The sequence below is a fragment of the Apostichopus japonicus genome, chromosome 8, assembly GCF_037975245.1.
Source record: "Apostichopus japonicus isolate 1M-3 chromosome 8, ASM3797524v1, whole genome shotgun sequence".
NCBI classification, from domain to species: domain Eukaryota; kingdom Metazoa; phylum Echinodermata; class Holothuroidea; order Aspidochirotida; family Stichopodidae; genus Apostichopus; species Apostichopus japonicus.
Window position 1 is genome coordinate 23,404,118 of NC_092568.1, and position 13,788 is coordinate 23,417,905.

Below are 13,788 nucleotides of genomic sequence, written 5' to 3' on the forward strand. Positions count from 1 at the left end.
TACGTTTTCATGAGTAATTTAGTGCTTTAAATAAATAAATAAAATTAACAAGAGCCCAAGGGGACTGTGGTTCCTTGCGTAGGGGTATATGACAATACACATAATATTATCAAGCAAGATTGGGCTCAAATAGTCGAAGTAATTGTGGTCCTACGATACATGTACCCATAAAGTAACCAACACTATAGCCAACACTTTTGTGATCACAAATTGTGATCGGATTTTTGATCGGAAGGCACTTTTGACATCTGAATATGGCGTCGAAAATGTAAGAAATATATGGTCACCTACAAGTGGGTCAACAGATATAACATTGGTGACCTCAAATCACATGACTGTTAAGTTTGAAAATGTTCCATTCACAACTTGTCCCAAAATATCAACCATGTCACACCTTGGCACTGGGAGTTATTGTTAAATGTCTGAAAATTAACTTTGACCTTGTATAACTTCGCACACGAAGGTCACACAGGGGTCAACCTATTGACATTTATGATCAGAAGGTACGTTTAACGTTTGTAAATAGCATCGAAACATCTATAACATCTGAAATTCGTTCTCAAGTTATCGCAAAAATGCTAGTTTTTTATCATTAATTGACCTTTGATGACCTTGGATCACATGAATGTTAAGTTTCAAAATGTTCCCCTAACCAGTTCACAACTTGTCCCAAAATATCAACCTTGTCGCACATTGGCACTGGGAGTTATTGCAGTTTTAATATTTTCGTTTTTTGGACCATAACCGACCTTTGGTGAACTTTGTGGGCACCAAAAACAATAGGGCACACCTTCTCCATATGACGGATCTATAGTCCAAGTTTGGCCTCAATCCAACCTTATTGAGATAAAGCGTACCCAAGCAAGTGTCACAGATGCACACACAGACTCACGCCAACCTGACTACATAGGTTCCTTTTGTTAAAGCAAGGAACCAAAAATTTGCAGAGTTGAAAGTTTCAAAATTTGAGGTCAGATTGCAGTTTTAATCACAAATAGATAAGAAGGAAGACACATTCAGAATTAGCAGTCTGCTGGCTTTAACAGCACTCTTTATTCTAGTACCTCCTTAACTTTGATTAGTTGTTACTAATTGTTAATACTAAATTATTTCCCATATACACTGTATGTCTTACGTGTAACATTGTCCGAGTTAAGTTCAGGACACAAAGTATTCATTTCAACATGACTTTGAATAATTTGTACAGATGGCTTTCTAAATATCTCTTTAAAGTTAATCTTACAAGAGTAGACTCTCCAACTGATATTTTGGCTGCATAGTTCTCCTACCGATGATATTCGCTGAGTAGTGTACTGGTCAGTTACTAAGTGTGTACTACAACACACCTTCCTAGAACACCATTATAATTACTTCAAAAACAAACGCTCAGACTTACTACGAGGTCAGAAAATACACTGAAGAATAAAACAAGAAATTTGTATTAGACTATTTATTCATTTATGACACTATCATGACATTTCTGTATGTCATTAAGTTAACTATTAAATATGTATGCCTTGACACAAAAACATGATAATGGGAAGAAATTTCTTGAAGGCACAATTAAATACATAACTACAGAAATTATATTAGATACTATACTGGAAGAATAAAATCTATACCTATTGAAACTGCATTGGAAGAAATTTCAAAAGATTAATTCGATTTGGAAGATGAAAGCTTATAGAATCTGTTTTGGAAGCAACATGAAATTCTAACGGCCACCTCTCATGATTTGTGGCATAATATGAGAGAAGTTTACTCCAAGCAGCTTGGTAAACACAAGGCAAAATGAATAAGGAAATGATAGCTAAGGTGCAGAGAGTCTAGATGCTATAGTTTTTCAATCCTTGGACAGCATGACTGGCAGTCTACTAATCTACTCCAAACGAAAGATTATCAATAACCCATTTGGGATTAGATGAAGTATGACAAGATTAACAATGTTATTTAAGCTATGATATTATGAGTCAAAAGTGCTCCATGGTTTTAAGGATTCTGTTAGCTTCACCTGTGTGGACTACTAGTTGTACCCTTCATTGTTAAACTGAGATACATCAGTGTAGAACTAATGGATCGAGGTAATTCTGAAATCCCACAACCATTTACAGCAAGAAATGATGTCCTGTGGCAGTGTGTTTAGCATAAAAAAAATGGCAATTATTCCAACACATAAACTGACCCCAATTTCAATACAAATGTGTTAGGCACTGCCAATCTGGAGGGAGCTATTTCTAAGATTATGGATCAAACATCTCTGAGTATTGTACATTCTATGAGACTCTTTGCCTCATACACATTGCTCGTTTGAAAGACTGCAACAAAGTAAAAACATCACCTAAGTGTACCCAACACTGCGTCAAGAAGAAGAAAAAATATGATAAACAAACTTTTGTCTTTCTTTGTGATCCTTGAAGAATATCTATATGAAAACTAAATTTGTCAAAGTATAATTTAATTTAGAGACAATTTTGTTAACTCTTTGAATCTTTTGTCAAATTGAATCATGGTTGATGACCTAAAAAACAGCCAAGTTACTCCGTACAGTTACAGTTACTCCGTACAGTTACATATGAGCATTACCATTGCACATTCCACTATATCTTATATCACTAAATCATATAACTAGTACATATAACTAGTATATGGTTCTTTAGTATATGGTTCTATAAGTAACCTCTAAATGCATGCCTGTATGTCTAAAAGGTGCAATCCGTAGGTTTTTGGTCCAACCAAAATCAGCAACATCTATCTTGCAACTTATATACTTCATTGAGCTGTTCTTTGGTATACATATGGAAATGCTGTAACCTAAACATAAGTCAATACCATTGATAAATCCAATGAGATAAATTCTAGACAAAAACATGGGAAAACATTTCTTATGACAAAAGGTTGCAACACATTAAAAGGTATCTGTAATGCTCAATTCTTCGGAAACAAAAAATTGATAAATCACAAGCAGTTTCAACTTATTAATCCAAAGTGCACAAGATGTCAACTTCACAATTGTGGAAGATAATTCCCAAGCACACAGATAGAGGATCCACACCCATAGCAGTGTTGTAACGGGCCGTGACCCGGTTAAATTTCAAATGTAAAGTTACCAGAAAAACATTTACCCCAGTGAGATTCTGTAGCGACTTTAGTCAGAAGAAATATTCGCATTGACTGGACTTGATCTTTACAATGAAGTGAAATGTTAAAACTTCCCAGAATCACTTGTTGTCAATCTATGGGCAGAGTAAAATTCAGCTAATGTAAGGTAATAACATACTGCTTCAGTTACCTGATGAAACCTTAGCACTTATACTAGATATACAAGATTTATACTGTATGTTGACTAAACTCTGTTCTCAATGTCAAGGTGTACTAACATCTAACAAATGAAAAAAGAATGGATTTCCACATTTTGAATGGTAAAAAGCCAATTTACAAGTAACATATTTGGTACATCTTTGACAGTCAGTAATATTGCCAATAACACCAGGTAGGCTTACTTTGTGTTTGAACCAAATTGCACATGAACTAGCAAATACCTGACAGACTTTACAAAAACAAAAAATATGAGAATTTAGCAATTTCATTTAATGGAAAGACAACAAAATAACATGCTGAAAGTTACAAGGCTATAAGTAAAATAAAAAATAGTAAATTCAATGAAACAAGAAATGGTTTAAAGTTGGAAGAACTGTTTGTGTACATTTCAGCTTAAATAAAACTGGTATTCTAAGAATGATATTCTAATAAACTAAATTAAGAGCTGCAAAGTATGTCTACAATGGCAAGCACACACATGAAAGAGAATATGTACAAAATCTGTGTACTACATAACTATGAAGGAAAAGTCCCACACCCCCCCCCAACCCCCAAAAATATAAAGAATGAAAATATCTGATACACTTCGTTTGTAGTAATACCAAAATAGGTTACAATCTGCTTCACCTCCCATGCCCCCCCCACACCCCCTCCCCGGACTCCACCCTAAATTAATATGATGTATCTGTAAGCACTGAATACATTCCTCTCCATTGGTTAAAGTCTCTCACTCCACACACACATATTTTGAAAGTGAGATAAATTCAATAACACAGAAAATAAAATACTAAATAAAGTAAACCGTTACAAATTTAAGCACTATCTCCCAAATGAAATAAGGCATTCTTTAGCTGTCTGGGTAAAATTGTTCATCATGAGTACCGATATCACAGCCCTAATGTAGACTGTTGGATTATTATTCAGCTTAATGACAACCATACTGCTACAACTTACAAGCACCTTATCCGACGCTACTGTTTCAACTAGAAAGTGTCATATGATGTTTTGTTGAACTTCCATGATTGTGTTGGTTAACTAAGGCACCTTATATCCGACTCTGATGTAAACAGCTGATTTAATTCCCCAGCAGAAGCTAACACCACATGGTGCCCATAGATGAAACAGACCAAAATGATTGCACTGGCTGTAAAAGAAAACTTTCTTACATTAATACAATATGTTTTGGGTTTGGACAGTTGATGAAACACAAAACTCTTGGTTTCTTCTACCAAAATTCGCATTTTGTCCTGAGACCGGTGACGTAAGACAACTCAAAAATATTCAGATATTAAATTACAAAGAGAATCTACAAAACTTTGTGCTTTCTAATGATAAATTTCAATTATTTAAATGAGTAATCAAACTCAAAGAGTAAATCCTGTTCATGATTTGAATATATCTTCCTTAACCCTTGAAGATCAATTCCCTCCAGAAAGGTTTAAGCAAAGAAAAAGAAACAAAGAAGAACATGTTCATTATTTTTTTTAAAGGGAATATTTTAAGTTTGAACTTATTTCAAAAAGCTGGAAGGGAATGAAAATGAGCTAGATGAATTACATTAGAAGGTATCTTCATTAAGGGAAAACCCCTCCTTGAGAAGAAAGGATGGTGTTAATACAGGATAAGTGGAAGGAGTCTTCACACTAATAGCTACTACTATATAACAATACATACTTATTGCTGGATCTAATGTCATTGGAAATGACATTTCCATGGAATGATTTCTTCATTTATGAAATTATTTTCAGAAAAGGAACCATCCATGATTAGCTATCATACTTTTCAGGTAGATGAGCACAAAATATTAGCAGTAAAACTGAATGGTAAAGTTTTTTTGACTGAGAAGACCATGATTAAATGTAGCACACTTTAGAACAAGGAAGGAAAAATGAGAAAACAAAAAGAAATGTGTAGGGCAATGCCACATAAGGCAGAAGAGCCCTGTTAAAGGTAAAATAATCGTTGACTAACTTGCACATTTGTTACGTCTTCTCAGTGTAAAGTGACCACATTTTAAAGATTGAAAGAAAAAACATGGAAAGAACAGAGAATAGTATTGCTTGAAATTGACAAAATTAGGAGAAAACACACTCTTAAATTTTGAAAGAATAAATTCAAAGGAATAATAATCTGTTGTAGTGTCGATTGTAAGGAAATTCAGAAAGACCCAAAAAGTAATTTATGTGAAGACATAAATTCCAAAATAACAACTAAGCCTCAAACCCAAATTCAATTTATCAGGTATCATTCCTGACAATAAAGTTAGCTTTTCCAACTTCCGAATAACTATATAAAAAGGGGAAAAAAAAGAAGGAGAATACAATTATATATAATTTCAGTCTCTTTCAAATATCAGATTTTCTCAACATTGCATAAACTACTCTTTTTTCTGCTTAAATCACTGCTTGACAACTAAAACTACCAAAAGTGTTTCTTGCCCTACCACATAATTTAATTAAAACTGGTTGCAATCTCACCAGCTCCATTAACTGCCAAACTCAATTGACCAAAACTACAGTATCACAAATGGAAACGAATCAGTAATTGTACTATTGCAATATCTGTTGTGATACATCCTTAGTTACTATAAAGATGTTTTTGATAATAATACCTAGAGATTCTTCCAGCTGAGTCAATGAATGTGATTTTAATTATGATTTGCAAGCTAGTCCTATAGAGACAATGTGACTATTTACAACGTAAGGCAGAACTATGTTGCGAGGTGAAAATTCCATCTCAATATCCTGCTACTAACTCTAGACACGGTGCTATGAAGGTAAACATTTCTTTGCCAAAGAAACCCTTCATTAATCCACAAAATGGATCACAGTAGGTAGTCTGTCATGTCATCATGGCACATGTCATTCAAAATATTGACCTCAACATTCCATTCAGGAATCTGATTGTTGAATTTTTTTTGTGGCACTTGAAACATGGATTGTTTGTTTGTTTTTGAAAATTTTAGGGCTCATCAAAATATTAGGTAAGAATAAAAAATTGTTTCTTTGAATGAACCTTCTGTAAATTGTACAGAAAATGTTCAGAGACATTTTTACCTCATTTGCTAAGATGATGTCACTTGTTGCAAGGTTCGATCATAGAAATACACCAACTTTAAAAGTATTCACATCTTTACGATGTAACATACCACAAGGATGTGATTTTCGTTCTTTACAGCAATTTCTAACTCTTTATATCCCATATAATGTCAGTTGTGCTCTGACTGTATCAAAACCTACAGAGTCCTACCCGAGTCTAACTCAATTTCGAGACGCCTAATGGTTCTGTAAATAACTAACAAATTCTCTCTGAAAACTGGTTACAAAAGAAGAAAAAGAGAAGATATAAATTATGCTTCAAATTAAGTTGTGATTGGCCATTCATAAAGATTTGCATATATCATTCAAAGAATACACTATTCAGGAGACACCGATTAATTAAAAAGTAATTAAGCGAATTGCTCATTGAAATAAACCAAACAAATTGTTGTAATACTGCTTTCTATGCTTTCTGTAATCAACCAAACATGAAACCTTTAATTTTTTAATCAGCATACTTACAACTGATTCAAAAGAAATAATTATATTCCCTGTTCCTAATCTTCTCTTTCACTGCGATTCTGTTCTAGTCAAACCTTTTGATCGTAATCATGAGGAGAAACACCTGCATTCGCTGCTCCTCCCATCCTCTGGAGTATCTAACGAGACTGTTTCATTGGCTGTGCCGTTCGTCCTCTGGAGCGAATTAACACGTTCATTTCGAAGCTGCTGCTCTCTCCGCAAGACGGTTTCCGCCAATTTGGAAAAAGCCTGCCAAAAACAATAAAGCATCCTTTTACATTTTCGCTACATAGAGTTTGGCATCAAAAGACAGAATCTGGATTAAAAGTTTAAAACAACCCCCTCGACATTGCTCGTTCAAGTCCTGTACCTTGATAGAAAACCAAATACATGACTTTTCCATGACAGACACCATCAAATGTGGAAAAGCAGCTGTTGGCACTTAGTCGCCAATTCCGAGCAATTTTCCAAACAAAACAGAACAATACTCAAACACGATTGTAAATCATCAAACTGAGATACCCTCCTTGACTTTTTTCATCGATTGCACATTATTAAAGTCTAATAGTCAGTTATTTATATTTATCACTCAATTCCAAATTTTGTTAATGTCTAGTTACTGTTATTAATTAATTACATAAAAAGAGCAAATGAGATGATTTCAAAATTGTTGAGTGTTTTCCTTTTGTGTCTTGAACCTAGTTTAGTTTTTGAAGTGCAATGATATTGGTGCTCAAGTGTAAAATAGTGTTAAATTTTAACAAATTTCAACAAACTCAACACCACAAGCTGGTATAACCTTTACAGCCATCAGGATCAGTCTATGAGGCTAACTTACTTTAGAAGCTACATTTTGCTTTCTTTAAATTATAAATGTTGTCAAGCTTACTTATGACCAAGTCACACAATACGCTCTCTCAAGAAAAAGATATAACAAAGTGAAGTGGTGCAAATGGTTTTCTGAAGCTGTTGGGCATTATCTAGTAGAAGGTAAATTCTTTTTAATGCCTTTTTTGACAATATTCGGGAAATGTTGACAATAATTATACATCTTTAGACATCTGTGACTATTGGACAATTTACATGTCAGACGGCTGCATTATCGTTCTATTATATTGTTCAATGTTCAGACGAAATTAAATAACTTTGGAACAGATAGGCCCCACAATGTAGCATCACCTATCAATGCAGAGCTGAATGGATGAAACTCAAATAACACTGGCTTCACTTACTTGATAAATATTGTTCCCTTGGTGTGCGCTGACCTCTATGTAGTCCATGGAATGTGATTTTGCCAACTGTAAACAAGAAATAGAATTGTAAACCTTGTAACTGCTGCAATCGGTGACACGATCAAGGCAATGATCATTCAAAGACATCACAACATTTGAAATTTTCCATTCTACTTTTCCTCATATGATATTTATACCCCCATAATTCCTATAGCCAACAAGTACTGACAGATAACTTACAGTCCAAAGTAAAAAATTTGCCCCCTGTCTTAACAGGTTGGAGCAGTGTCAGTTTGTTTTTGAATATATTCAGTCATATTTGCAACTAGCTGCTTGCAGAATTATGCATCTTTAATACCGAATTTTTTTTCCCTTTAAAAACAATTAAAAAGGATATAATAATAACATAAATAATCATATAAGGAAATAATTAAACCACTGTCGACATTTGGAACTCATCTAAATTGCATAATTTGCAGATATAGTCTTTATGTTAATCAGGATCATCTAAATTGGTAAAGCAATATTTGCAAAGGATTAAACAGACTTGGGTTGTCTTTATCGACAACACCAGCTGGGTCAAGATTCTTCCGTAATTAGAACAAAAAAAAACACCAGGAATTCATACATTTTCTGCCTCTTCTTTCGAGACTGCCCTTTGAGCCTCGGCATCTGACTTGTTGCCGACTAACAGTACTTCCATATCATCTGGAGCATTCTGATGAAAAATAAATGGAACAGTTTCCTACATATTAATGGAGAATTGAAGCAACACAAGACCTGTCTAGTTTCGAAAAAATAAAGGACAACAACTTCATGCTGGCAGCATTTTAGTATGATTGTCTTTTATTTTTCTTAGTGTGTGGGACGAGATGGATGGGAGGAAGAAAGGGTTGTGTTGGCTTCTGTGTAGGCTTTGTAATTACTATGGTAGATTTACTACATGCTCTCATGCACTACAGTGACTTGGTAGTTATGATGCATGCCAGAACGAGTGTTTTTGTTATGTACATAAGTGAGTTTGCCAGAGAAGGTGTGTTACCTGAATATATTTGACTGCCTATCGAACCATCAAAGTCTGATAATATCATTTGCATCTGCTTGAGATGGACCGATATATGCAACCATTATGCAAGTATGCATAAGTTTATAGGCACAAATAACTACACAGAAATAATTTCTTAAATATCACCATTCTTGTGGCGAATGCTCTATTATTACCGACAAACAGACTATTTCTGGCAATCACATCTTAACTTCTCAATCACTTGACTCATTCCAAGGGCATTCTGTGATATAAATTCTACAGTAACATCACACTTTACACGCCTGATATGGCTCTTTTTCTTAAGAAAAAGGGTATGTAGTCCTTTGGAGTGTCCTTTAATAATATTGCATGTTATCTCTACAGTAATGTAGAAATATCCATATCTGATATGACAATCATAACATGTAGTATACAGTGATACTATCACTCTAAAAGAGGGAAACAAAAACACTTTAATACAGAATAAACAATAATCAAACACTTACTGCATGCATCATGTTGATCCATTTGTAAAGATTCCTAAATGAAGCTTCATTTGTGATGTCATAAACGAGTATAACCCCCTGACAACAGAAAAAAAAAAAGATCAGATCATTGAACAATAAATACCAAATGTACCCAATCCATTTATTCTTCAGTTCTTCAATTTAAAATAAAACTTTCTTTGTGATTTTGTAGAACATTTTGAGGTGTGTAAAAATGTTACCTGTGCTCTCCTAAAGTACTGTGCTGTAACTGTATCAAACCTCTCTTGTCCAGCTGTATCCCTGTAAGGAACAAGAAAATTATATATGGAAATGGAAAAGGAAGAAACCCTAAATGATGTAATATATCACTTCGTAGTTATCGGATGCAATGCCTTACACCATTCAAGTTCATGGTCTCAGTATTCAAGAAGGCAATGGATTACTATATTTTCTTAACCACACATCAGTCCCAAGGCATTAAAGATTCAAGTCTAGTCACGAAAACTAGAGACTGGAGTCAAGTCACAACATGGTGTAGCTCAAGCTAATTCCAAAAATTTTTTGCATGCAAAGACTTGAATCAAATCTAGAGTCCCTAAATCGGAACTTGAGGCTGATTTGAGTCGAGTCACTGACTCAAGTCATTACAACACTGCCACACAACATCCACATTCCATTTTCTCCTCACTCACTACAATAACTTCATCGCCCCCTCTCTTTTGTTAAAATAGACAGCTGCAGTATCTTTTCTGCGGTCTTTGTATACCCAGCAGCCCTGCTTCCTATAATCTCATCGTCCAGGGTTTGGTCAAATCCTGTTCTAACGATTGTTCAATGTTCCATTTAACTTGTCTTTGCTATATTGTCTCTTTAACTTGTTCCCTCTGTTTGTTTTGCTTTTCATTTTTGTCTACCTCTGAAGAAGATCCTGCGAGGATAAAATTATCAGTCCTAACTTTTATACGTTTCTGAGCCCTGCTCTGCCGGTCATAATTCCATCAAAGAAGATATAACTATATAGAATACAACTCATACTGCAATCAAAATCTGGTGATACATTTAAAGAACATATCAGAACCACTTTGCATGCACATTACTCTCTTGGCGCTCTACACAATATGACATCAACACCTACTGTGATGTTCTCACACCTTAAAGTGAATATTATCTTTGTTTCTTACCAAATTTGTATTCTAGCTCGTACCCCACCAATAAGGAGAGTCTTCATCTTGAAATCAATGCCTGGAGAGAGGTAGCGGTAATACCAAATGTTAGCTATTAAGTTTCTGCATCGTGCTAAGAAGTTTACAAGTACAGTAATTAGTGACATGGCCTAAAGTCACACAGTTTACCTAAGTTGTAAATTCCACATAATTGAAGGAATATTTCAGTGGCAGAGATGTCACTCTCTAACATTACCAGGTGAACTACTACATCTCTGAATCTGTTCCTAACTCTTGACAAGGTTGTTTGAAGGTGACTTTAATATTTTTAATAAACCCTTCACTACTTCTAAAGGTGGTCTTTGATATCATCATGCCATACGTTCTTCAAAAGGTTTACTTTCCATATACAGTTGGTGCTTGGCCCTTATAAAGTGCTAAAACTGGAATGTGCTTGTCTGTAGTTAAAGTCCTTGAATCAAATGCATTTATTTAAATGCTATGTTTTTAACAGACTATTACTTTATTCTGTGGATAAATTGTTGTATATGTATATGAATATGAAAAATAGAAGACACTTTAGCTCATTTGGCATGGTGACATTGCAAGCTCAAACTAAAACTTTCGAAAAATTTGAAAACAATCTTCTAGGATTATACACGTGTGCTATCATGATATGGTCTTTCACCTAGTGCAGACAATGCACAGCAACTTACTATTAAAACAGTCATTCTTCACCGCCTGACCAGAAAATAACTACAACAGGAAAAAATATTACATCCAGCAATCTCCATTTAAAATGGCAACTTTAGGTAAGAAATAATTTCAGATACAGTATTCCTGAGAAGGAAATGAGAGCTACAGAATGTCTTCTACTGTACCTACAGTAGGATGCATTTGGTATGAAGCTTCATGTAGAACTGTTCAATGTTATACAGAACATACATGAAACTAATCCCCATCTCTCCTTAGAAACAATCCACCCAACCAAATTCTATGCTTGTCAAAGTACAGAGGGCTGCATTACCTTAGAATATACTTAATAGGTTTCCTGACATAGAATTGTTTTTTACAAACCTATTGTCGAAATGTGCGGTGAAATGAATCCCTCCTCTGTGAATCTACAAAGCATGCAAGTTTTCCCAACTCCTGATTCCCCTATCAAGAGGAGACGGATGAGAACATCATATTGCTTGGCCATGCCTCTCCTTGACCTGACAACGATGATAGCTTCACTGATTTCAAATTTCTGTCTGGTTTTCCTAAAAAGATAAATGGTACATTAGCAGGTCCAGTTGGTAGTTCACTCAATATCTAGAGATGTCAAGCACAATATATGAAGTTTACAATTACCTTCTTCCTTACTATTTTCAGATGACTGAATATCTTCTGACAAAAACAAGAAGAAATGTTACAAAACAAAACTGTATCCTCTAACTTGGATAAGCCGAGGACTCGTATGAGTTATACTTTCCCCATAATATCGACAAGTAATGCAAGTTAGTCTAGCCTAGACTATAGCAGTAGCTTCTATTCTACAGAGTCTTAGTAAAGTATTTATTGCTTTTGTGGTCAAAATCTCAGTAAATCTAAAGGAATTGTACATGTCCCTGCAGACACAAAGAAAGGGTGCACATGTTAAATAAAAATTCTCAGAAAGTTTGACAAGAATAAAAAGAAAAGCAATAATAAATGCAGGAAAACATAATTTAATGCTTACTTTCAAACATACTTTATTAGGTGTCTCTTCTTCGGGTTATGACCAATAAATGTTAAGAACACTAATGTTAAGCAAGAGTGGTTGGGCTGGCCTTTAGCAAACTGGTGCAATGAGGCTATTGTGTAGGACTCACATGACATAAATTAATCCAAACTTCACAATTCTGGTATGTCAGGCTGTATTATCTTCATGTGTCTCTCCCCTACCCCCAGGCAAAGAAAGATAAATAGCTCAGTCTACTGGATAGGCCACTCATTTTAATAGCAAGGTACAGTAGATCACACATGTAGCTTTTCATAAGGTTTTGCTCATAGCCATACTACTGCAAGCATGTAGACAAAATTTCTCTGAACAAGTTAACTTTGGTTCAGTAACTGAGTAAATCGACCCTTCCACGTTCCAGTCAGTTCTGTGCATTATATGGCACTGTACTGTTGTCTTTAATAAAATCACATCCCCACTGGGATGACTGAGATACTGTATAATAACGCTGTGTGCCTACCCACACATACTGTACTTTTATGTTGGTTTTAACCAAAGCATCACAAGTTCATACACAGTTTCAAGGCCCAATTTAGTGGACCACGGCTCAACTCTGTCGTTGTGTCGGCAGTACAAAACAGGCCTAGGCCTAGGCTATACCAACTATTAGGCCTTATGCTACAATAGCCTTGTGTAACTTAATTAACATTAACACAAATAACAGTCAAGTTACACGTTGTCTCACCAAAGATTGATCTCAAACTAGATTGGCGTATTTAAGTGCTTCATCACTAGCCTTGGGGAAAAAATCACGGTTAAGTGTAATCGTGCGAAATTTCTAATTTCATAAAGCAAATTACAATCAGAACCAGGATTCGGCAATGGGAACTCAGCGGATGCGTGTGTTAGTATCGTGACTAACGAAATGTACTATATTTAGTACTATTACTAAGGGTCTGTTCGAATGACGGCAGCGATTAATAATGTAAACAGAACGTGCGATATACATTGTAGTTAAACCTATGCTGAATTTTATGATAGCTTCAATTTTGACTTCATTATATTATAACTGTTATAAATAGCATAGAGCAGAATAGAGGTATTCCGTGATTCAGTGGGGATTGGTAGAGGGATGGAGAAAGGAGGCATGTGTAGGGGTTGGGAGCAGGATGAACAATGAATGTCTTTTACCTCCAACAGGGGCCCCCTAAAGGACCCCTGGAACCCACACCAAAATAGCTTCGCGAATCGCGCCCGCTTGCATTACCCGTGTTCTGACCCCTCCCCAATATGCTGCT

General features: G+C 35.2%; 1 protein-coding gene across 1 annotated transcript; it reads right to left on the bottom strand.

Annotated features, from left to right (window-relative positions):
- Window positions 1–1,435: 1,435 nt before the first annotated feature.
- On the bottom strand, window positions 1,436–13,429 carry LOC139971121 (ras-related protein Rab-15-like). Its single transcript, XM_071977328.1, has 8 exons — window positions 13,236–13,429; window positions 11,866–12,050; window positions 10,807–10,867; window positions 9,865–9,925; window positions 9,644–9,721; window positions 8,739–8,828; window positions 8,111–8,176; window positions 1,436–7,127 (listed from the first exon to the last, which is right to left on the bottom strand). The coding sequence occupies exons 2-8, from the start codon at window positions 11,987–11,989 to the stop codon at window positions 6,966–6,968; spliced, it is 642 nt and encodes a 213-aa protein (XP_071833429.1). The 5' UTR covers window positions 11,990–12,050; window positions 13,236–13,429; the 3' UTR covers window positions 1,436–6,965.
- Between the last annotated feature and the right edge of the window lie 359 nt (window positions 13,430–13,788).